Raw genomic sequence first — 26,576 nt, 5'->3', positions numbered from 1 at the left:
AGATTTATTCACATTTAAATGCTGGAGTGGATAGCCACTTGTGGTTTTCCAGCCAAATATAAAGAAATCACACTATCACGCTTGAATTTCATCACGAATAACTTTTTTTTCTGGAAAATTCTCAACAAAATGCTTTTGTACGCTTGTAAACAATATAATGAACTGTCACTGGAAACATTTTAACAGCTGTCGGACAAGTGGCTTAGAAATAACAGCAGTCTGAAATTTGTTGCAGTTTTTTTCATCTCGCCCTGTACATCTTTCGGCAAAACTGACGGATACTTTTTAACATGTTTTTATTAAATTATCCATGCTAGTGACTATGATAAAATCATGTTTAAAACCTTTAGTTGGTGCGAAATCGGCCAACTTTGTATTGCGTCCAGTGAACTTTGACCAATATATTTTAATGGAATAACAGATTGCTATTCTTCCCAAAATTCGAATAGATTATGAGGCCATTTGTCACAACAGGTTTACAATTGGCAATTGTTGTAGAACATTTTTATATTCGTTCCGAGTCCTACTTCAATTGTTTGAATTCTCTTGTCCTGTTGCTGAGCATTTATTCCCCTTTTTTTTGGGTGTCCCCAATTGTTGTATTGTTGTGAAGCAGTGTTCGTTGCACATAGTAAAGGACACAAAATGTGGGTATTGTAATGCAGCACACTTTTCCGTAAATTGAACTGAAAAAAAAACATCAGCAACAACAACATTAACGATATAACCCAGTAAAATCTCGAGGTTTTCCGGTGTTATCAAAGGAAGTTGGGAAATGGCACAGTCGACATGTTATTGTTGTTATTATTTTGTGGATTTGTTTTGTCATGATGCAGCTGCACAGCTCGTAACTTCAACTACATCTAAATACAATTATTGCCGCTCCATTCGTGTTGCAACTTTTCCACCGAGCCCATTTTATATTTCTAATATACATTAAAACTTCTTGACGTTAGTGTGTCGAGCATAACTGCCAGAAAAACATTTCTATAAGGACGAACGGGAGTGCTGAAAAGTGCAACAACTCGCACATAGAAATTATGTGCACAAAAAAAATTGTGGGGAGCCAAGATACCATGTTTGCAACTTAAATGGAACAAATCACTAAACAAACATTCTCACTTTGTCAATTTTCCTAGAATGAGACATGTTCGCCCCCGAGCAATAAAAGTTGTGTGTTTTTTTCTTCCTTTGTCCTCTGACATTTAGATGATGGATTGTATCACATCTCGAAAAGGTTATGCGGAATGTTTGTAGATTTTCTTTTTGAAATATTTCTTCTTTGGTTGTTGGGTTGCTGTTTTCTTCAAAGGGAGTTGTTTTTTTTGTTGCTGTTTTCTTTCCTTTGTGAATATCCTAAGGAAAAATAAATGTCGAAAGGTTTTCTTGAATTCCTTTTTTTTAATTTTCTTACAGTTGAAACCAGTAAGCCTGGGGTTATGTGGGGTTTAATCAAATGCTTATTAAGTGTGAAGCAAAGGAAACATAAGAGATTGAAATGTATGGCTCTTTTGTGATATCTATGTTTGGTAAACGGTATTCAGATTTTTTTAAGGATTATTAGAGGAATAATCCGACACTTCCAACATTTTTCAAAGGGCAATCAGAATTTAAATTTATACATTCCTATGAATAAATGTCCATCGTGGAATTTTTATAATTTTTTTTTTTAATTTTAACACGCGAACAATATATTTGCGGAGATTTTTTTAAAAATAATTTTTGAAGTACTGCCCGAGTTGTAATATCCTGGATTTTTCAAAAACCTTTTTCAAAGGTCTGTCAATGCTAAAACCGTGGATTTTTTTTGAATGATTATAGGATCTATAACCGTGGTTTTATAACAAATATTGTTTGAAAGACTTGCAGATACATAATTACGGATTTGTAAGAAAAAAGTTTTGAAGGATAATCCTTGCTATAATCGTTGAGTTTTTAGAACTATTTTTTGAGAGACTTCCAGAGCTATAATAGTTGATTTTTTTAAAAAATATTTGAAATATTTTCGGAGCAAAAATCATGGATTTATATTTTATGAGGGAGACCAGTGAAACTTTTTTAAGAGTTCGGGGTAATAATTCTGGATTTTTTGTAGGACGGTATTAGCTATAATTGTGTACTTTTTATTTTTTTAAGGGACTCGTGGTGTTTAAGGATATATATATTTTGGAGGACAATGCGAACTACAATCGTAGATTTTTATACCCTACACCACATAGTGGTAAGGGTATTATGTCTTTGTGCATTTGTTTGTAACATGGAGAAGGAAACGAGATAGACCCATAGTTACTTTTGAGAACCTTCATAGAATCACTTTCTGAGTCGATTTATGCATGTCAGTCCGTCTGTCCGTCCGTCCGTCCGTCCGTCTGTCCATGTATTCTTGTGAACAAAATGCAGGTCGCATTTATTATCCGATTGAGATGAAATTTTCCAAACAATATTTTTTTGGCCCAAGGACGAACCCTATTGAAATTGGTGAGAATCGGATCAAATTTAGATATAGCTCCCATATATATCTTCATCCGATTTCGGGTTAAATGTGCACCAAATGTCCACTATCAGTCCAAATTACCTGAATTTTGGCACACCCAACCGAGTTCGGCCTAGAAGCAAGTATATCAAATTTGGAGAAAATCGGTTCAGATATAGCTATAGCTCCCATATATATCTTTCATCCGATTTGATCTTTAAGTCCATCACATTCCTACTATGCACTCCACAACCGTGATATTTGGTACCAGGTATTAGATGGAGCACAGAAATAGCTGTTTTAAATTTTAATCGGTTTTAATTTGGATATAGCTCCCATATATATCTTCATCCGATTTCGGGTTAATTGACCACCAAATGGCCAATATCAGCCCAAATGGCCCGAATTTTGGCACATGTGACCGAGATTAGCCTTAAAGCTAATACAACAAATTTGGAGAAAATCGGTTCAGAAACAGCTATAGCTCCCATATATATCTTCATCCGATTTCGGGTTAAATGTGCACCAAATGTCCACTATCAGTCCAAATTACCTGAATTTTGGCACACCCAACCGAGTTCGGCCTAGAAGCAAGTGTATCAAATTTGGAGAAAATCGGTTCAGATATAGCTATAGCTCCCATATATATCTTTCATCCGATTTGGTGTTTAAGCCTCTCACATTCGTAATATGCACTCCACAAGAATGATATTTGGTACCAGATATAAGATACAGCCCAGAAATAGCTGTTTTAAATTTTATCGAAATCGGTTCAGATTTGGATATAGCTCCCATATATATCTTCATCCGATTTCGGGTTAATTGTGCACCAAATGGCCGATATAAGTCCAAATGGACTGAATTTTAGTACATCGGACCAAATTCAGCCTAGAAGCAAGTATATCAAATTTAGTGAAAATCGGTTCAGATATAGATATAGCAACCATATATATGTTTCATCCGATTTAGAGTTTTAGTCCCATACATTCGTAATATTCACTCCACAACCGTGATATTTGGTACCAGGTATTAGATGGAGCACAGGAATAGCTGTTTTAAATTTTATCGAAATCGGTTCAGATTTGGATATAGCTCTCATATATATCTTCATCCGATTTCGGGTTAAATGTGCACTAAATGGTCAATATCAGACCAAATCACCAGTCTAGAAGCTAATACGTAAAATTTGGAGAAACCCGGTTCAGAGATAGCTATAGTTCGTAAAATGCACGACAGAATTAGATAGATTTTGATTTTGTACCAAATATCTCATAGAGCTCTGAAATGCCCTGTATAAACCTTTTTACGAGAGCTCTACTAAATATGCATAGTGGTGTAGGGTATCATATAGTCGGCCCCGCCCGACTTTTGAGCTTTCCTTACTGGTTTAATATGTTTTTCAAGGGACTATCTGAGCTTCACTGTTAGCTTTTGAAGGGCTTTCAGAGCTATAATAGTGGATTGTTTATACCCTCCACTATTCTATAGAGGGTATTTTAGCTTTGTCGTTCCGTTTGTAACTCCCCAAAATATTCATAATAGACCCTACAAAGTATATATATATTTTGGGTAAGCGTAAAATTCTAAGACATGCTAAGTTCCTCAATGGGCCATGTGGATCCACGTTTTCGTATAGCCCCCATATAACTGTACCTCCCGATATTCGATATATTCATGATTTTAGCGACATTATTTAAAGGAATTATTTTAAATTTTGTATTTGAAGTTCGTAATGAGTACTACAGTCTATGACAAACATTTTTTATGCAGGTCCACGTCTTCGTATAGCCCCCCATATAACTAGCTCCGGTGGTAGAACATTGAATATATACGTCCACGTTTTCAATCCTTGTAGTATTATATTGCTGTCATTTCTAAGCCACTATTGTTTACAAGCGTACAAAAGCATTTTGGTGAGAATTTTTCAAAAAAAAGAAATGTTATGGATGGCATTTAAGCGCGATAGTGTGATTTCTTTATATTTGGCTAGAAACCCACAAGTGGCTATCGTTAGAGCATCCCTGCATTTAAATGTGAATAAATCTTTTGTGTCTCGTACGGACGGAAAAAAAACAGCAGCATCAGCAGAAATGGTTCGAAAAGTAAAAAAACGGCTTGATCGAAACCTGCGTCGCAGTGGCGAAAAATGGCTCGTGAGCTGAACATATCGCAATATTCCATTCGGCAAACATTGAAAAATGAGCTCGGGGTAAAGCCATTGAAATTCCAAAAAAACGAAACAAAAAACTTGTAATAGCCTCCACCATTACGAAGGAACTTGAAAATTTTCATAAACATTTCCGAAAACTACCACTTAAATGAAAACCGTTATATGAGATCTACATGAGGACGGGGACCTGCATACGATTTTTTTGCTATTATAACCCATAAAGATACGAAATTTGAAACGATTCCGGGAAATAATGTCGCTGAAATCGTCAAAATACCGACAAAACCCGTTATATGGGGGCTATACGAATACAAAAATTTTTGTCATAGACTGTAGTACCCATTACGAACTTCAAATAAGAAATTTTAAATAATTCCGGTAAATAATGTCTCAAAAATCATGAAAATACCGAATATCCCGAGTTGCCGTTATATGGGGGCTATACGAAGATCTGGACCTGCATACAACAATTTTTGCCATAGGTTGTAGTACCCATTAGGATCTTACGATACGAAATTTAAAGAGATTCCGGTGAATAATGTTGCTGAAATCAACAAAATACCGAATATCGAGAGGTACCGTTATATGGGGGCTATACGAAGACTTGGACCTGCATACAAAAAATTTTGTCATAGGCTGTGTACCAAATAGGAACTTCAAATACGAAATTTGAAATAAATCGGGTAAATAATGTGGCTAGTATCATGAAAATACAGAAAATATGGAGGTAAGGCTTTATGGGGGCTATATGAAAACGTGGACCGGCATGGCCCATTTACGAACTTAACCTTCCTACTGGTAAACTATGCACGTATGCAAAATTTTAGCCTTGTTTTCAATTCGTTCGAAAGATAGCGTGATTATAACAGACTGACAGACAGACCAATATCGCTAAATCGTCTTAGAATTTTACGCTGATCCAGTATTGTTATACTTTGTAGGGTCTATTATGAATATTTCGAGGAGTCTCAAACGGAATGATAAAGTTAATATACCCTATATAGAATGGTGGAGGGTATGAAAGAGCTAAAGAGTTGCGTCGCTTGGCCGAAAGTGGTGAACTGCCGAATTTGGTTTTCTTCGATGATAAAACATTTGTTGTCCAGCAGTTTGTAAACAAACAAAATTATCGTGTTTACTTGCCAAAGAGGTCAGCTTAAAATGTGCATCTTCGTTGGCCACCAGAACTCAAGCGCCGGCCATGTGGGCCGCCATAACAGCCAATGGTCGCTCTCCGCTTTTATTAGTCGACCGAAATATTCTGGAGGGTGTATTAAAGCCTTGAACACGCAAACATTTTGGCCGTATACCTTAGAAATTCCAACAGGACTCAGTACCATCGCACTCAGCACGCGCCACCCAAGAATGGTTACAAAATGAGGTTCCTCGCTTCATTTCCAGCGCACAATGGCTACCAAAATCTGCGGATACCAATCCGTTGGACTATTGTGTCTGGAGTATTTTGGAAAGCAAGGTTGGCACTAAAAAATACCAAAGTGTCGATCTCCTCAGGCATGCGCTTCGCCGGGAACGGCCAAAATACCGCAGAACAACATTCGGGCAACGTGTGACGGTTTAATTGGACGTTTGAAGGCCATAATTCGTGCCAAAGCTGACCAATCCAAACAAATCTAAACTTATTCTAAAATTTGATGCTATTTCCGACATTTTTTGCTTTCATTCAATAAAATTTAAAAAAAAAATGTAAAAATTATTGTCTTTGACTTTATTGGAGTTTTTTGTCTCACCCTGTATATATATATATATATTCTTTGTTGGGTCTAAAATTGTTTTTTCGATGAATTACAAATGGAATGACTCCATACTACGCATGATAAAGGGGATCGAATGAGTGACACTCAACGCCATGTGAATCATACGCCACATTGATTTCCATTATCTATATTTGTTCACGTTATTTTCTGTATGTATGAGCAAGCACTCGCCGCATGTTCTGTAGTTAATATTCAAATTAGTATTATTGCTTGAAGTTTAATTGCCTTTTCAAATCACCACAAAATATACCAAACTTTTGTAGCGTTAAACTAAGTTATCAAAGAAAATGATTGCGGCGCTGTAGAAAATGCAAATTTTTAATATTGCGTAAAAATGTGAAATTTATTGCCAAAGAAGTGAAGTCGTAACAAAGACACTTTTATATGGATTTCCTTTCGTTTCTACAACAAAACTTTTCATTCTTTCCTTAAAACAAAAGTTTTCCGTCTTTGATGGATGATTCCAAGTTTATTCTGTTCTACTTTATCCAATTAAAAGGACATTTTTATTACTTCCGTCCACAATTATCCAGGGTCATTTGTTTGTGGATTTTTTGTTTTTTTCTTTCGTTTTATATTTTCTGTGGCAATTTTATTCCGAGCCTCCGAAGCTTGTGAATGTTTGGGGCCACTGTAAATTAAAATTGTTATATTATGTAAATGCTAGTGTTTGTGCAGTGTTGTTCACCTATACAATTGTAAGGTTAAGTTTGGTTAGGTATGCATTTGTAAGAATACCTTGCAGTGCTAAAAAAAATAAAGAAAAAACAAATCGTATCCTTGATACCAAAAATATGAATTACCTCATTTAACCGGGGGCCACAAATAAATAGCAAACATAAAAATAAGGAAAATGTAAAAGCGTCACAATTTGGTGGAAAAAAATTATCCTCGGCTTTTTTGGCAGTCATTCTGCTGTTGGGGGTATATGAATATTTAAAAAGGCGGAATTAAGTGATATGCCAATGAGGACTTCTTTAGTAGGCCACATAGGATCCACATTAATATTATTTGCTACATTGACAACTTTTTATTAGTCCGCGATCGATGGAAGTCTTCACTATTTGCCTTATATCTGTCGGAGTTCTCGTTTAACTCTTTCGAATATATTTCTTAATCAATGTGGCCTGCAATTCGATACCCCTCCTAAATATGGCTCTAATTGCCAGTCGATGCCTTTCTCTCCAATTGTCCGTAGTTTTCAATGCATGGGCGTCTTCTCTAAAACCAAACAGCAATACCTCCTCGTAACAGCCAAGCAAACGGATATCCTTTAACGAAACCTTTTGTTTTTATTTTTTGTTTAAAGAAAACATACAAGAAAATGTAGAGTTGTTTTCCTCCTCTCGCCTTCATTATTCCCTAGCAGTGGTTCAATGACTACTGGGGCCACTTTAGACAAATGCCACCGCAATATTTTGTTATTTGCCATAAGGGCTTCGAATACGTGTTTTCTGTTTTTATTTTAAGAGGAATAAACGAATGTAGCTGGAAGAACAATAGGTATGTCAGATCCCTTTCCACTGCTAACCGGATTCGCTGATGCATGTTAATGCATCGAAGCTATTTTAGCGAAAGGATGTTCACTTGAGAGCTATAATTGGAGGATTTTCAGAGGGAATGCAGCAGGGAGTTTTCCTTTAGGAATATTTTTGCAAAGAAGAGAAATAATTGCAGAAAAAAATATTTTCCAAAAGGATTTCACAAAGGGCTTCAACAAAGACGCCATAAAGGGCTTCAACAAAGACGCCATAAATAGTGTCAACATAGACGCCATAAATGGTGTCCTAATATACGTCATAAATGGCGTCTTCATAGACGTCATGGATGACGTCATCATAGACATCATGAATGGCGTCTTCAGAGACGTCATGAATGGCGTCTTCAGAGACATCATGAATGGCGTCTTCAGAGACGTCATGAATGGCTTCTTCAGAGACGTCATGAATGGCGTCTTCAGAGACGTCATGAATGGCGTCTTCAGAGATGTCATGAATGGCGTCTTCATAAATGGCGTCTTCATAGACGTCGTGAAGGACGTCTTCGTAGGTGTCATGTATGGCGTCTTCATAAATGGCGTCTTCAGAGACGTCTTGAATGGCGTCTTCAGAGATGTCATGAATGGCGTCTTCATAGACGTCATGAATGGCGTCTTCATAGACGACATTAAGGGCGCCTTCATAGACGTCTTTAAGTGCGATCTAAATGCAAAATATATTTTCATGGCCACAAAACGTGCGGCTCATTATATTGCCATATTAGTCCTTTAGTTATTCTCTTCAAATTATATTTTAATAATTATTCTCATTTCTTTTGTTCCTTTCTCTTTCAGATCTTGGACCAATTTTTACACCTTTTAACACAAGAATAAGGAAACAACAACAATTTATACTTGAATATATATCATTTACACCCCCCTTAGCTGTTAGTTGAAATAGACTAGAAGTTTACACTAAAATCCTTAGATTAGAGCAACAAATCACTATTCTATACCAAAAAAAGAAAAAAAAAAAAAACAACAAAAATTGCGGAATATTTTACTATCCTGAATTACACACACAAAACTCCCACATACATCATTAGGAAACTCCTTAAGTAGTAAGTTTTCCAAAGAGTAGAGCTTAGCTGGAATCCGGACTTTTAATCAACCACATAAGTAATACCCAGAAAACACCTACAATTGCAGTAAATCACAGCTATTTAAGGATCGCTTCCTCTCTGCGCTCCCGGGTTGACATCCTATTGGGAAATAAAACCAAACAGAAGCAGTAAAAGATATAAACAACTACAGGAGTTTGTAGCGGTGGTCATTCTCTACAACAACACACACACACATATCTACATCTATCCTCCTCTCCGGTGTTTTTTAAGCTACAACCAGAAAAATTGGTTTCAAAATTGGTCAAATGTTATGTTGCGGTTTTTGTTGTGGCAACATGTCAAAGCGAGACTACAAAGTTGCCACAATGGATGGCATAGAACTGGAGCCCTTGGGCGGCGAGAAAATGGATAAGGACAAGGAAAAGGATAATGAGAAACAGACGAATGGTGTTACATTTGGTAAGTACCGAAACCATGAAAATTTGCTCCACCAGTAGTTTTATTGTCACTGAAGAGAGAGAAAAAAAAGTAAATAAAAATAAAAATGTTATTTCTAAAGGATATAACAAGGATAATTGTGTTGACACATTTATAAGGTACACATTTGTATGTGTGGGAAAACTAATTTTGGGTATGTGTTTTTTGGAGGGGATTTACTCGACAACAGCCTTTTATTGTCTAACTCACTCCCCAGAGCTACTGCTGTTATTGTTGCTGCGGCTGCTGTCGCTGGTGCTTTGTGACAAGCAACCCTTAAATGTTTTATTCATTCCATAATTAAGTTAAGAACCCTTAAGTGGTTTTGTATACGTTCGCCATTCATACTTTTCCTTTCATCACCGGGAAGAATTATGCCAGCCAAGCAGTCAGCTAGTCAGCCAGGCCGCATCCCAACTCTACCACCTTCCATGCAATCATTCATTACAAACGTCGTCGACATCTTAACGTCCTCCACATCGTTGTCGTCATCATAATAATCCTCATCATTGTCATCGCCATTGACTTCAACTTACTGTCTGTCATTTACACACGACCATATGTACGTTGGAACGTCGTGTTAATGGTTTAATGAAAAAATTCTGGAAAATCCTTCGTGCATTACACTCGAATAATGATTTTATTAAGAGGAATAAATCGGGGAGTCAAATAAACTGGAATGTGGATTTAGAAGAATATTTTTCCTCTGACATCTTGGCCTAAGATTATTGATTTATGAAATAAATATTTACCTTTTTGAACATTTCTTGAAGGACCACAGAGGTTGTCACTTGATTTTCTATGAAACAGATTATACCGGTGGAAATTTTTCATGAAATTTTTTTTTAGAAATTATTGTAAGATCTACAAATTAATTTATTGTAAGATCTACAAATTGAATTTGTGGGATAATGTTTGAGTTATTTTTTTAATTTTTAAACAAACTTTGCATAAAAATATTTTTAAGAATTTTTTTTTTAAACTATTTAAAGTTTTAAAAAAAATACATATTATTTTGCCAAGATCCAGAGCTTAATTTAAGAGGATTTGGATCATGGACGACAAAAAATTCAAGCTATAAACATGGATTTTACAATTATTTTTGCAAAAGTTACGTAGAAAATAGAAAATTATATTTCAAAAAATACCAAAGATTTAAAAATGACTTAAAAATGTTTTTCCAAAATCATAGAAGTTAAAAATATAAAAATTATAAAATAATATAAAGGTGGGTTTTAAATTTTTTTCTCTAAACATTAAACTCTGCTTTTAAGAATCACTTGGATAAACTGGGATTTAAGATATCAATAACTACAAAGAATAAAAATTACAGAGGCTCTAACGTGGATTTAAAAAATTGACTAATAGCAAAAGCTATAAAAGTGGATTTTAAAAATATTATTTTTCAGAAATCACAAATGCTGTAAACAAATGGGGGTTAAAAAAATATATCAAAAAGGGACAAGGAAATAAACGTGAGTTTAGGCATTTTGTAATATTTAATATAAATTTAATAAAAAAAATGCAACAAAGTCAAACGCCATAGTTTTTACACTTTTTTTAAATTTTATTGAATGAAAGCAAAAAATATCGTAAATAGCATCAAATTTTAGAATAAGTTTAGATTTGTTCGAATTGGTCACCTTTGGCCTGAATAAGGCTACCATTCATAGCTATTTTCCTATGGAAAGTGGGAGCTATATCACAATATGGGCCTACAAGGATTTTTGCGAAGAGTTAAACTACCCATTGAGAATCCGAAATGTCAGATTACACCAGATTTGGTTGCAAATCTAAGAACTCCACATTTATAACCTTCCATGTTCTGTAAAATGTAAATCCTGTAAATCCTATTTTTATAAGTTGTCTATGATGTGTGTCTAATAACTTCGAATTTTTCATTTCTTTGAGTGTATTTCTTTCACTTCACGAATACCATCATTCATTGTGACAATTGCTTAATTGCAAACGTGTTGTTGGTTTTTTTTGTTGCGGCAGGAATTCGTTATGGAATTTCGAGAACAATGAACAATCGTGGTACTTACTGACGGATTCGAGGAATTCATAATGGAATGAGTTTATGCATTTGTACTTGTTGTTGGCATTGGTGTATCCATAAACGTATTTCATTATGAATATAATTTAAAATTTTTTGTTCACCAAATATCAGGGGCTTAAAATACCTCAATTATTTCAATAATGGGCACCCAAATCTACTGCTTTGCATAAAATCAGTAATATCCGGCAGGTTGTTATTCAATTAAATGTCAGAGGAAAATGTGTGAAAAAATGCCTATATATAAAATCTTCCCTCTGTTCGTCTATAATGATTCATTTTGTCGACGTCTTCTCTGTCGTCCATTCAGACTTACAGTCAGCCTTTTTTTATACAGACTGCCTTTCAGCTCGTCTGTTAGGATTTTCTGTTGGCTCCCCTCTGGCGTAAAAATAAACTTACTTTAAGCTCTTTTATAAAGCCCCCCCCCTCTAAGCTCACCCGGTTAGTGCTTTTGTAATATTGTCATCGCTCAATTTTATCCTCCAATAAAATTCCAATAACATGTCATGTTTTTAAGTTTATGTCATGTAGTTGTCAAACGCTTGATATATCCTCTTTGTCCGCCTTTTTCTCCTTCCTCATTTCATTCAAACATAACCCATTATCGATCAATGCTTTGCAACACTAAACGTTTGTAATTATGACTATACCCCTCCATGAAAACAGTTTTCCAGGCAATTGAAAATGCAACAGCATAACAACATCATGCAATGAATGCACCGCTCTCGAAGCCATACTGGGACCGACAGACATATTTAAAAGGTATTTCACTTAGAAATCGGTAAAGTTTGAGAACAAATACTTCAATAAAAAATCGACTAATTAAAATTTTATCGACCGCCGTCTGTGGAGAGGTTATTGTGGCCATGCTGAACCAACTCCATCCAACTCAACTAAATTCATAACAACAACAACAATCAAGCTATGCAGCAGCATAATTTTTCAACAACATCGATTCTTGAGTGTTCACCGGAATTTCATAAGTCATTCTGCAAAATTTGGTTATAAATATTCTAGAATACTGCAATTTTGTCGACAGAAATTTGGTAGTTAAAGAATGCCCCAGAGAGGGAGAGAACTTCTCTGTGCCCGTGTGTGTGTTTGTTTTCATTTGAACAAATGTCTGTAACCTTTTTGGTTGGTGTCAATTTTTATTAGCATCGGTTGAACATCACCTGTCAAAAATGTTTCAAAGTTGAATGAACCTAAAATGGATGGCAAATACACAAAGTTTTCCAGCCCGAGGGATCGATAGACATATATGACAAACCGAACTGAGTTTGTGGTCAAATTTTGCATGAGGAAAAAAATGAAAGAAATAGGTTGGAAAGTTTGGTGGAAAAAAGTGACGAGCGACGGTAGAAGCGAAAACTTTGGACAACAAAAATGATTGCACGAGCTACAGAGACGTCCGCCATCGTCGTCTATGGAGACGACCTCCAAGTCAACTATAGAGACGACCTCCAAGTCAACTATAGAGACGCCCTCCAGGTCGTCTATAGAGAGGCCCTCCAGATCGTCTATAGAGACGCTCTCCAGGTCGTCTATAGAGGCGACCTCCAGTCGTCTATAAAGACGCCCTTCAGGTCGTCTATAAAGACGCCCTTCAGGTCCTTTATAAAGACGCCCTTCAGGTCGTCTATAAAGACGCCCTTCAGGTCGTCTATAAAGACGCCCTTCAGGTCGTCTATAAAGACGCCCTTCAGGTCGTCTATAAAGACGCCCTTCAGGTCGTCTATAAAGACGCCCTTCAGGTCGTCTATAAAGACGCCCTTCAGGTCGTCTATAAAGACGCCCTCAGGTCGTCTATAAAGACGCCCTTCAGGTCGTCTATAAAGACGCCCTTCAGGTCGTCTATAAAGACGCCCTTCAGGTCGTCTATAAAGACGCCCTTCAGGTCGTCTATAAAGACGCCCTTCAGGTCGTCTATAGAGACGCTCTCCAGGTCGTCTATAGAGACGCTCTCCAGGTCGTCTATAGAGACGCTCTCCAGGTCGTCTATAGAGACGCTCTCCAGGTCGTCTATAGAGGCGACCTCCAGTCGTCTATAAAGACGCCCTTCAGGTCGTCTATAAAGACGCCCTTCAGTCGTCTATAAAGACGCCCTTCAGGTCGTCTATAAAGACGCCCTTCAGGTCGTCTATAAAGACGCCCTTCAGGTCGTCTATAAAGACGCCCTTTAGGTCGCCTATAAAGACGCCCTTCAGGTCGCCTATAAAGACGCTCTTCAGGTCGTCTATAAAGACGCTCTCCGGGTCGCCTATAGAGACAATTCGTTGTGGGTTCGTCTCTAAAGACTCATTTATCCTCTTCTTCTGTCTTCAGCGACTTCATTGTGTTCCCCTAAGCCGCCTCATAATAGTCACTCACAAATATATTGCCCACATTTACCACCACATATTGTTATTGGTATTTTAGCAAGCCAGTTGTGATTAGAGGACATTGAACTTTTTCCAGGACATTTCAGTGTGGCATACATACGAGTACACGTTTGTATTTTTGCTGTTGTTGTTGTAGTTATACCACAATTTTTGACATAATTAGAAATAAAATTGTTCGCCATAAATTACAATTTTGTGTAAATGTAGTAGTGGATATTGCCGTTACGGCCTTAGCGTCGAAATGCTGGAGTGGTGTGAAATGGAAAGAAGTGGTGTTGGCTGTAACTCATCTTTGAGGAGTAATAAAGTTTTGGGGTACCATTTGACATAGCGAGCGAGAACATATGGCAACAAGAGCCCATCACAAGGGGTGAACTGAAATGAAAGCATACATTTAGGAGTTTAGTATTAAGTGGAAAGTGGTGCAATTTTGCTTTCTTTTCCGCAAAAGTGTGTTATGACAATTTATGGAGTCGTTCGTGGAGAGTAAAACAGAGGGTGAGATGCGAGTGCAGGGATTGTAAAACATTTGCTGCATGCCAGCAATTTAATTACTATGTGGCAACATAAGGCATGCAACATATTGCAGTTGCATTGCAACCCATACTCCTATTATTTTTTTATTTAGTTTCTAACGTTTATGTCGTCTCTTCCTTTTCCGCTGTTCCGTTATCGTTGACGTTCTCTCATTTTCCTCTGCAAGGCCTAGTTACAACAATTCAAGTGGTTCAAGCCCGCATCTTCTATGGTTAAAATAAAATTATTTCCCACTTTGCCAAGTATCATCAGCAGCAGCAACAGCAACCGGAGCATTTGGAGGAACCGCAGTGGCTGGAGGGACAACTGCAATGCAATGTTTGTTAGGGACTTCAGAATAGGAGATGGATGAAGTGATGGAATGAAGCCGTTTTTGTTGTGTTTTGTTTTGTTTTTCTTTTTTTATTTAGTTGTGGCATATATTTTAGCATTTCCTCCACTTGTGCCATTTTCCATTTGCAACAAAAAGCTTTCACTTCGTTGTCTTCCCATTTCAAGTTGTTTCTCTGTTTAAATGATTTCATTTACTGTGGTTTGCGTCTACAAAATCGAAAGCATATTGGATGGGTTTTATGAATTTTAGAATTTTACCATAAATATAAGATCTGAAGAAAATATACCAGGGCTATATCTATGGACATCTGAATCGATTTTATCAAAAGTGGGCTGATTACTTTTTAAATAGAATTAGATGTGAATATCAAGTTTTATTCTGATTAAGCAAATATTTCACATTTGGAATACACAATATCTTATAAATAGTTATGACTCCTTTTAAATGACATTTTTCTGTAGCAAACATAAAAAAATATATGTTATTCAAATTTTTGCCTCTTGTGGGGAAAGAATGGGCCCACAAAGTGACAAAATTATTTTTTTTTCAAAAACTTTACAATTTTTAGTTGAGTGAAGGAAATGATTCCAGATAAATCGTAGTATCTTTAAAATTGAATTTTCGTTGAACAAATGCTCAAAATGAGGAATAAATTTAAAGGGTTTTGTGTGGACCATATTTTTATCAGTCATTGTGACTTTTTAATCGTTCTTTGATCGTATAATGATTGAATGAAGCATCAGATATTAAAATGTAATGGGTAATTATATTTGAGTTTAAGTTCTATAAAACTTCCGTATTTTTTGTAACCTTATTTTAATGTGTAAACCTTTTATTATTTCTATTTATATAGGCTGTATCTAAAGGTTCTCTTAATGGCTTCGTAATTACATATGTATACACAGGTCGAAGATGCCATGATCTATTAAGTTTTTTGTATATCAGCTGCGGCTATTGTGGTCCTGATTTTAGGTATTTTCAGGGGTTTCTCCGCAATAATCCAACGATTTGGCTTAATATTGATATAAGGCATATTTACGTGTCGGAAACATATGTTACCGACCTGTTCAATCTTTATGAGCCTCATTTTCTGAACGAATTGGTTGGAAGTAGATATTTTGGTTCTTAGTGTATAAGGGTCATATACGTAATCAAGAACCCTTCATAATCTATATATAAAAGAGCAGTGAAATAACAGGCTGACTGACTGAAGCTAGAATCTTAAAATTTTGAATGAGGGACAGTCTTGGTGTGAAGGTGTGTGATAATGCTGTGTTTTTGCAAATTCCACGAAAAGTTCTAAAATGTAATACAAATTGAATACTTTGTATTAGAAAACGGCATGAGCAAGAATTCTGAAATTTGGAATGAGAGTCACTGATAGATGAACAAATGGATTTGAAAATTCGAAGTCAATAGTAACTTAAATTTCTATGGTATTATACGAACAAATAGAGCCTAAAACATGTTAAAAAGCAGTAAGTTCGGAACTTTTGGAACTAATTTGGAAATTTTCAAAAAATAAAATCCGTTCAAAATTCTGTTAAAATCTTAAAAATGCCGAATGTAGTCGTTACATAGGCATTGTTTGTCATAAGTCAAATTTGAAACTTGAAATAAACGATGAATACTGTAGCTAAAATCATCAAAATACCGTATATAGGGAGGTAATATCGGAGCTATACAAAGACCTGAGCCTGCATAGGCAATTTTCTGTCACAGGCTGTAGCATCCATTACGAACTTCAAATACGACATCTCAAACAATTTCGGTGAGTATTGTAGCTAAAATCTTCAAAATATCGAATATAGGGAGGTACTGATATATTGGGATTATACGAAGACGAACTTGAAATACCAAATTTAAAACAATTCCGGAAAATAATGTCGCTGCAATCATCATAATACCAAATATCGGGAGGTACCGTTATATGGGGGCTATACGAAGAGGTGGACCTGCACAGACAATTTTCTGTCTAAGGCTGTAGTATATATGTCTTAGGCTGTAGTATCCATTTCGAACTTGAAATACCAAATTTGAAACAATTCCGGTGAATAATGTCGCTAAAATCATCAAAATACCGAATATCGGGAGGTACGGTTATATGGGGGCTATACGAAGAGGTAGACCTGCAAAGATAATTTTCTGTCTAAGGCTGTAGTATCCTTTTCGAACTTCAAATACGTAATTTGAAACAATTGTGCAAAATTTTAGCCTTCTATCTCAATTCGTTCGAAAGATTGCGTGATTACAACAGTCACACAGACAGACGGACATCGCAAATCGACTTATAATTTTACGCTGATCAAGAATATACATGGGTCTGACATGAGTATTTCGAGAAGTTACAAACGGAATGACAAAGTTAATATACCCTCCACAGTATGGTGGAGGGTATAAAAATATTTGGTACTAGTTAAGTTTGATGTATGAAGGTTTTGAACATTTAGAACAGTTTGGTTTAGGATGAATGGATAAAGCTGAAATATTGAAATTTTGTATTGAAACCCCTGTTGGCGGTTGGTTTGTGATAAAGATGTGGTTTTGGATATGTGTACAACAAGTGGCAAAAAGTACTATATTTGGTATTGGGAGAACAGGTACTGCTTGAAATCTGAATCTTGGTATTAGGGTCGCTGTTCATTTGTAGCCTGAACATATGGAGGTGGTTTGGGAATTTGTACTATAATTGTACTAAATGGTACTATTTTTGGTATCGGGGTGATCGTGAAATTTGATAATAATGTCTTTGTTGGTGTCTAAGATTGAGATATGGAACGCATTGCAAATGAGTACTGAAAGGACTAAGTGTTACAAAATTGAGTATTGGGTAAGGGGATAGAGCTAGAAACACCAAATTTGATATTGATCTCACTATTGGATTGAAACATAGAGTTTGTTTCAGGAATGTGTACTCTAATTGTAAGAAATGTACGGAGTGGTTCTATATTTGTTAATAGAGATAAAAATGCTTACTAGTTTGGTGTGGGATTGTGTGATGGGGTTGAGCAGAAACCGTGAAATTAACATTGCAATAAGTGTTGGCGTTTAGGATTGAGATGTGGTACGGTTTTGCAAATGAGTACTAAAATTATTACCAAAATACTAATTGTAACTAAATTCGGTATTGAGTCAACGTATAGAGTTGGAATTCTGAAACTTGATATTGAGGTCGCTGTTGTTATCTGGTGTTGAGTTTTGCAAGTGCGTACAATAATCGTTCGAAAAGTACTAAATTGGGTATTGGGTGAATGGATATACCTGAAATCCCCAAATTTGATATTAAGGTCTCTGTTGGTATCTGGAATTGAGATATGTAGGTGTTTTTGGAAATGTGTACGAAAAGCACTAAATAATACTAGATTTGGTATTGGGTGAAGGAAATGAGCTAAAATTCTAATTTTAATATATATACAAACAGTAATATATATATATATATATATATATATATATATATATATATATATATATATATATTACTGTTTGTACCTGTGGTTAACATAGGAAGGTGGGTTTAAAAATGCGTTCAATGGTTATTTGAAAAGTACTAAATTAAACTACGTTGGGTGAAGGGATAGAGGTGAAACCGTTAAATTTTATTATTTTTTAATTCTTTGACCAAAGGTATTTATACCCTCAGCCATATGGCTACAGAGGGTATATAGCATTTTCAGATTAAATGAAACCTTTTGCAATTCAAATGAAACTTTTTGCAGTGGAAATGAAACCTTTTGCAGTGAAATTGAAACCTTTTGCAGTGGAAATGAAACCTTTTGCAGTGGAAATGAAGCCATACCTATAAAGACAAAAATTTGTTTAAATTTCTCTTTTTAGCGTTAAGCATTTGGAATTTAACAATTCGGAAGCATTTTATATCAAATCAATAAAGAACCATTGTCATTACAATAATTGAAAATTTAAGAAATAATATAAATAAATGTAGATATTTATAATCAATAAAAAATCCTCTTTGTCAATATATTAGTTATAATTAATTGATTTAATTTGAAAACTACAAAAAATAAAAATGTTTTGTTATTTTTCCTTCTATAAATTTAAAAGTTTCATTTGATTTGCAAAAAGTTTCATTTCGGTTGCAAATGGTTTCATTTCGGTTGCAAAAGGTTTCATTTCCGCTGCAAAAGGTTTCATTTCCACTGCAAAATGTTTCAATTCCACTGCAAAAGGTTTCATTTCCGCTGCAAAAAGTTTCATTTGAATTGCAAAAGGTTTCATTTGAATTGCAAAAGGTTTCATTTAATCTGAAAATGCTATATATCATTTGATACGGTCAAACCGTGCCTTGTCGAATAATGGTTTTAGACCCTAGGTCTCTTTGGACCCAATCCATTTCAGAACATTTGGAGTCGATCTACCGATGTCCGTCCGTCTGTCTGGCTGGCTGGTGCGCACGATAACTCTCGAAGGGAGTATCCGATTTGATCCAAACTTGGTACATCATAATATTTTTGTCAAACTTAGATCGAGTTCGGAGATGGGCAATATCGGTCCACTCCTTCTGGTACCTCCCACACAAAATGTCAAAATTTTCAAAGAAAATAATTTATTGCACAGAAAGGGAAAGGATAATCCAATTTTGCTCGAACTTTGCGCATCATAATATTTTCATCAGTGCTAGGTCAGGTGCTAAAATGGACAGTACCGGTCCACTCCATCAAGTACCTCCCTTACAAAGGGTCATCATTTTGAATAATTATAACTCTTATAAAATGTGATGTAAGGATCCGAACGTCTTCAAATTTCACACATTTCAATATTTTAATAAACCCAGGATCTGCTGTTAACATGGAATGTATCGGTCCACTCCTTCTGGTACCTCCCCCACAAAGTGTCGAAATTTTGAATACCCATGAAGCACATAAAACGCCACATTAAGATCCGATTCCATTTAGACTTGGCACATCTCAATATTTCTATCAACACATGTTCTGGTATCTCCCCCATACTTAGGGTTCAAGATTTTAAAAACAAAACGCTCAAATAAAGCGAAATAAGCATCCAAATCTCTTCAAATTTCACACATAAATTTTTTTGCTAACAAAAGATCTGTTATGATGTTGATATATATCTGCGAACCCCTTCTGGTACCTCACCCACAAAAAGGGTCACAATTTTCAATAATTGTATCTGTCATAACTTTCGAAACAATTTAGCAATTCTTTACTACTTGCTATGCTCAAATATTTCTCTCAATAAGAAGCCTGATATGAATATGTCATTTATCGGAATTTATGATTTTGGACATAAATATCCTTTATTGTAATTTAGCCCAATATTTCGCTCAATATTTTTTATTTGTATCAGATGAAGTATAAAAATGGAATATTCCGGTAGACTCTATATGGAACATCACGCACATTTTAACATTTTCTAAAAATTATTACATGTCTCATAAAAAGTGAAGGAGTGAGTCAATATAATCCATACCAGGAACGTTGGAACATTTATAACATATTTTTGGGTCTGATACAAAATGGACAATATTGGCCCATTCCTTCGGAACCGGCTCTATAGAGGGTCAAACGTTTGAATAATTGTAACACTAGTCAACTATATTTCGATTATTTAATCGAACATAGTCTGAGGGTATATATCTGTCGGCAATACCGACTGAAACTTTTTAACTTGTTTTTGTTTGTTTTTTGTCTTGCCTTCATTATCAATATATGAAAAAAAAAACGCTTCAAATCCCTACTTTTTTTAGGGAACCCTACATATTTCTATTTTTCATATAGAGCTTAGTTCTTAGCAATGCTCTTGTTAAGAATCCATACAACAATACCAATCTTGCTCGATATAATTTGACAGTTTTTGTAAACTTTGACTATCAACACTTTTGAATTATTATTTTGTGACCATGTTATAAACATAGAAATATATATTTGTAGGAATTTCTGTTTTTTACGAAAGAGTCGTAACCATTCTCCAGGAAATGATTATACGTTTTCAATTCTGAATTTTCAATTGTATTTATAAATGTCGTTATATATTTATATTTTGGTGTACAAATCACTGTTCGAAGCAATTGGATTGGATTGCATGTTGGTAAATTTTGTTTGAATGAAAATCCATTTTCCATAACACGAGGACATCACGGCAACCAACATTGGACTGGCTGGTAGATACAGGAAGGTTGCTTGCTGCCTGCCCGCCAGTGGGCTTACAATGTAATTTTCTAGTCACCACAATTTTGCATTATTCGAGTGGCTTGATGGAGCTGCCGCTGCCGAGGATGATGATTATGACGACGATGACGACGTGGACGACCTAAAAACACATATTTCCACCTTCACTTTCGTTCGAGTTGCATGTGTTGTTGTTTCTTCTACTGACTGGTGTCGGTGCTGCTCTGATTGTTGTTGATTTTATCATGGAATCCAGCAAAAAAATAAAAGAAAAAATATCATTACAAGAGTGACTAACATGAATAGATAGAAAATGTTTCATTATGTGGGTAAGGGTTAACGGAGAGGGTGTTGGAGAAGTGATTGCAAATGCCTCCGACTATACCTTAAATGACTGGCAAAAAAGTGTTGTAGGCTGGTGACATAGCTGATAAACTTCACTGTTGTTTCAATTTCTTGCCGCTTCATTCAAGGATGAAGGAAGCGAAAGCATTTTGAACAACGGTCAGACGTGACGGTTGGGCTCCCTACTCTAAGTTGATATAACGTTACAGCATTGCCAGTGTTTTTTGAGGACCACTTAAAGCTTAAGTTACTTGAGTGTTGTTTACTCTCTTGTCAGCTAGGATGGCACAGACACACACACACACACACATTTATCCTGTTAACAAAGTACATAGATACACACACACACGTGTGTGTGTGAACATTTGTGTTATTAACATTATTTTATTTGTACATGCAACCATGAATGAGTCCCTGTTGTTGTTGTTCTAGCTGTTGAGCCTTCTTTAAGATTACAAAAACACGTTCTAAGCGTTTGTGACTGTATCTACAATCGTGTGTGAGAATGTATCTGATAACATTCATGGCTGCATGGCATTGCATCCTCTTTTTATTCCCAGTTGTTAATGTTGCATTTTAGCCCTGTGTATCTCATCTTTGAGCCATATCTCTCATCTTTTAGAATTCTGGAGAAATAGTAACTTCTTTTAAATGGATTCGTTTGCTATTTTTTTATATTTTATAAGAGGGGTCGTTAACTAAATTATAGAGAAATGGAGGAAATTTCCCGAAAATCTTTGTAGGATAGACGGAGGTCTTTTATGGGTAGATATGGATAAAAGGCCTTCAACAAACTTTCTATAGATAGAAGGCCTTCACTAGACAAAGGACCTTCAAAGAGTTTTCTGTAGATGAAAGCTCTTCAAAAGATCCTTTTATGTAGGGTAACTTCAACAGTCCCACCATAGAAAGGGACATAGAAGAGATTTTCCATATGTACGAAAGACCTCAAAAGATGCTTTCTACAGATTGAGGACCATAGATTGGGGACATTACATAGCTTTTTTATAGATGGAAGAAATTCAACTGGTCCTTTGTAGAATAAGTCTTTCAACATGTCCTTTGTTTGCCAAAGACCTTCAACAGGTTCTTTGTAGGTAGAAGACCAGATATTTATAGATAAAATATCTTCAACAGGTCCTTTGTAGTTAGAGTAACTTCAACAGGTCCATCATAGAATAAGGGCCTTCAGCAGGTCTTTCATAGATAGAATACCTCCAAGAGGTCCTGTATATGAAGGAAAACTTTCAGGAGGTCCTTTACAGATAGAGGACTTTCAACAGATCGTCTGTAGATGAAGGACCTTCAACAGATCCTCTATAGATAAAGGCTCTTCAACAGGTCCTCTACAAATAAAGGACCTTCAACAGGTCCTCCATAGATAAAGGACCTTCAATAGGTCCTCCATAGATAGAGAACCTTCAACAGGTCTTCAATGAATAGAGGACCTTCAGCAGGTCCTCTATAGATAAAGGACATTCAACAGGTCCTCTCTAGATAGAGGACCTTCAACAGGTCGTTTAACAGGTCTTCTATAGATAAAGGGCCTTCAACAGGCCCTATACAGATGAAGGACCTTTAACAGGTACTCTAAAGATAAAGGACGTTCAACAGGTCCTCTATAGATAGAGAACCTTCAACACGTTCTCTATAGATAAAGACCTTTAAAAGAGTACAGAGAACCTGTTGAAGGTACTCTATCTGAAGAGGAATTATTAAAGGTTCTTTACCTATCTATAGAAGACCTGTTAAAAATCCCCTATCAATATAAGACCTGTTAAAGGCTTATCCATAAAGGACAGGTTAAAGGTCTATCCATAGAGGACCGGTTAAAGGTCTATTAATAGAGGAGCTGTTGAAAATCTTTTCAGATTTTCGAGATTCAGCAGAACTTATATGGATATAAGATCTTTATCTAATCTTCTACGGATAAGTAACATTCAAAAAGTCGTCTGCGGATAAAATACCATCCATAATTGTTTTTTGATTAGCGGGCCTTCAACATTTTTTTAAGGAGAAGACTGTCAACAGACCTTCCATGGATAGAATACATTAAACAGGTCCTCTCAGTATATAGAAGACTATCAGGAGATCTTCTGTGGATAATAGACTTACTGATGAATATCCAAATACCCTTTCTTCTAAATTAATTGTCAAGACCTCCTAAATAGTATCCTTTACACGTACATAATCGTTTTACACATACACATGTTTGTCCTATTTGTTTTGTGTGTTTGGTTGTTTTTTTTTTTTGCGACGTTCGCTAGCACTCAAGTGTCATGATATTGTTGACTTTATTTTATCTCGGGACCAAACCCTTTGAGGATGCTTCACTTTTTTTTCTCAATTATATACTGAACCGGGGCGATATGTTGAGTAACGGGACTCCTTCGCTGCGTTGAGAAAATGCACTTGGGTCATATTCTGGCTCATTGAGATGCTATGATCTGGAATGCTTGTGTGTGTGAAGGAAGAGCGTGCCATAAATGTGTGTCATCTGCGATTCAACAGCATTAACTTTCGATTTTTCGCTTAGTTTTTCCTGTTGCCCATGGCAAATAGATTCATACTACCGAATGTATCCTTAAGGAATTCATGTTAAGTGAAAAAATGTAATGCGTTTTGGGCTGATTCGTTGGCAATTAAAATTTATTTAAGCTGAAAAAAGTAGCTTTTTCCCGTTAAATTAAGTGTAGAGAAAATACAAATTTGCCATTAATTAAAAAGATATGTATGTGTGTATGTATGTATGATAGGGAGATGTGTGAAATCGGGTTTACAAAAAACGTACCTAGAAGATGATTTGGAGGAAAAGCAATTAAGAGAAATCAAGTGATATTATATCGTCGTACAGATGAGTAGATTTGAATGGGAGATTGATTTAAATTGAGTAGTGTTTTTGTATTAACGAAATTCATGTTTAAAAGTGACAACACTTATGAAAAGGTAAAACAAAAACAGTTTTAATGATCTTAAATAACTAGCAATGTATTGGTTCTGAAACATTTTTTTATACAATTTTAAGTTATTTTGTTTTTCATATGCAATTTTTGAGCTTTGAAAAATAAAAATCTTATCAACATGCACAAGATTTGGATCGAATAACTCTATGTTTTCAATTTTTTTGAAGAAGAAGTAGAAGAGTACCATTACGTACTCTTTTGCATTAAATGGAATTTGAAGATTGGATCCTTTGTCGAAGTGTGCCGATACCTATTTATCTATTTATATGAGATTATGATTTTGCGCAACCCTTATGGTTTTTGTGGAATATGGAAGCGAACAAAATAGAAAGAAGTTGTTCGACATATTATTTTTCCATTATGGTGAATTTTTTTTGATCGATACTGATAAAAAATTCTGGGATGTGCAAAATTTAAAGAAAATATAAAATGTATCTTCAATTTTATGAAAATAATACTTAATCAAAAGTTTATCCCTTTGTGGGTGAACTGCCAGAAAGACTGGGCCGATATATTTTTATTCACATCAGATCTCTGGTTGAGATGACTTGTTTCGCAAGTTATGATAGACATTAGTATTGAAAATTATGGGTGAATGGGTGAGCTGATATCTATCATATTGATATCAGATCTTACATTTCAAACGGCTGGACAACTAATGTTTTCTCATCGGAGAAAACTAAATTCGGCAGTTTACCACTTTCGGGCAAGCGAAGCAACTCTTTAGCTCTTTTGAGTCTATTTTTTTCTGTTGCGGTATAAGTTCTTGCACTTTTTGGAATTTCAATGGCTTTATCCCGAGCTCATTTTTCAATATTTGCCGAATGGAATATTGCGATATGTTTAGCTCACGAGCCATATTTCGGTCACTGCGACGTGGATTTCAATCAAGTAGCTTCTTTACTTTTCGAACCATTTGTGCTGATGTTGCTGCTTCTTTTCATCCACTTCCTTGGCTACCAGTATCACGTTAACGAGACATAAAAGATTCATTCACATTTAAATGCTCTAATGTTTTTCCAGCCAAATATAAAGAAATCACACTGTAAAAGGGCGAGAAAAGAATACGACCGAATGATTTGGCTGTTGATTCAATTCTGATTTTTATTTAAAAGTATATTCCTTAAGTACTACTGCAACTAATCTATCTTAACCTAATCGCAGCCACACAATTATTCTTATCTATTCTAATACTGAATGGAGAACATTGAAGGCTGCTTGTCATTTCATTCATGTGGTCTTGTACATCTACTGAGCGCATTGATATCTGTGCGTGTGGGTCATAGCCTTTATAATCTCACATATTATCGTATGCGTCAGCGCACAAGTTCACCGAATTGTTCACTGTAGTGTTTTATGACGGCTGGGAAATATGTAATTTTAGAATATTTATTGTTTATTGCTTGATTTTTCCAGCGCCTTAACCGCACTCAAAAGTATGTACAAAGTATTTTGTACTCACACTATCACGCTTGAATTCCATCACGAATAACTTCTTTTCTGGAAAATTCTCACCAAAATGCTTTGGTACAGCTGTCACTGGAATAATTTTAGCAGCTGTCGGACGAGTGATTTATAAATGTGCTACTTTAATTTCTCATTCAAAATTTTGCCTTTTAATTTTACCGATATTTGTCGGTAACTCAAAAAATGCGTTAGAGAATCCCACTACTGAGAGAAATTCTGAATTCTAATTATAATTTTCTGAATTCAAAATAGAATATATAAAATTCCATATGGAGAGTCTCACTTTTATTGGAATTTCTGAAATTCAATAGACGAGTTCCTACTGATGTTAAGATCCAACAAAACGGATATATAGCAAAATATGTGCGATATTTATGTCTATCAAAGAAGATATGCTTGAAAGATCTCTTATATGTCGAGAACGGCTGAACTGATTTCGACAGTTCTCATTAATTCAGAATAGCCTCTTGGCAGGAAAGAAACAACGTCTAAACAATCGCATAAAAATATCTCTCTAAAGATGAAAAAATTGATTTTGTAAAATTTTTTCAATTTTTTTTTTTTTCAATTTTGTCACATTTTTGGCATATTTTCATTTTGAATTAAACATTTGGTAATATTTTTACAGCTAACAAAACTAAGTAGTTAGGATATCAGGATATCATATACAGATCGCATTTATGGCCCGATCCTAACAAAATTTTGCATGGGGATCAGATGAGGGTCAGAATAGGAGCCTTCTCTTTTTGGAGATGATCGCCATATATTTAGGGGTTGAAATGGACCAAAAAACTGCAAAATTGTCGGCAGGTCGTAATTATTGGCCGATCCTCACGCACATTTGAATG

At 35.5% G+C, this 26,576-nt stretch overlaps 2 protein-coding genes across 4 annotated transcripts in view; one reads left to right on the top strand and one right to left on the bottom strand.

Annotated features, from left to right (window-relative positions):
• The window catches only part of LOC101893470 (endoplasmic reticulum aminopeptidase 2), a 153,301-nt gene that overhangs the window by 23,990 nt on the left and 102,735 nt on the right, over nt 1-26,576 (top strand). For all 3 annotated transcript variants that reach the window (XM_059127068.1, XM_059127066.1, XM_059127067.1), the window contains one exon: nt 8,751-9,478. In XM_059127068.1, coding sequence (XP_058983051.1) covers nt 9,325-9,478 — 154 coding nt within the window. In that variant the 5' untranslated portion in view covers nt 8,751-9,324. The remainder of the gene's footprint in view (nt 1-8,750; nt 9,479-26,576) is intronic.
• LOC131804314 (uncharacterized) lies at nt 8,206-8,664 on the bottom strand. The gene is made up of 2 exons (XM_059126996.1): nt 8,658-8,664; nt 8,206-8,606 (listed from the first exon to the last, which is right to left on the bottom strand). The coding sequence occupies exons 1-2, from the start codon at nt 8,662-8,664 to the stop codon at nt 8,206-8,208; spliced, it is 408 nt and encodes a 135-aa protein (XP_058982979.1).

The sequence above is a fragment of the Musca domestica genome, unplaced genomic scaffold, assembly GCF_030504385.1.
Source record: "Musca domestica strain aabys unplaced genomic scaffold, Musca_domestica.polishedcontigs.V.1.1 42, whole genome shotgun sequence".
Classification (NCBI taxonomy): Eukaryota; Metazoa; Arthropoda; class Insecta; order Diptera; family Muscidae; genus Musca; species Musca domestica.
This window is presented reverse-complemented; position numbering and strand designations above follow the sequence as displayed.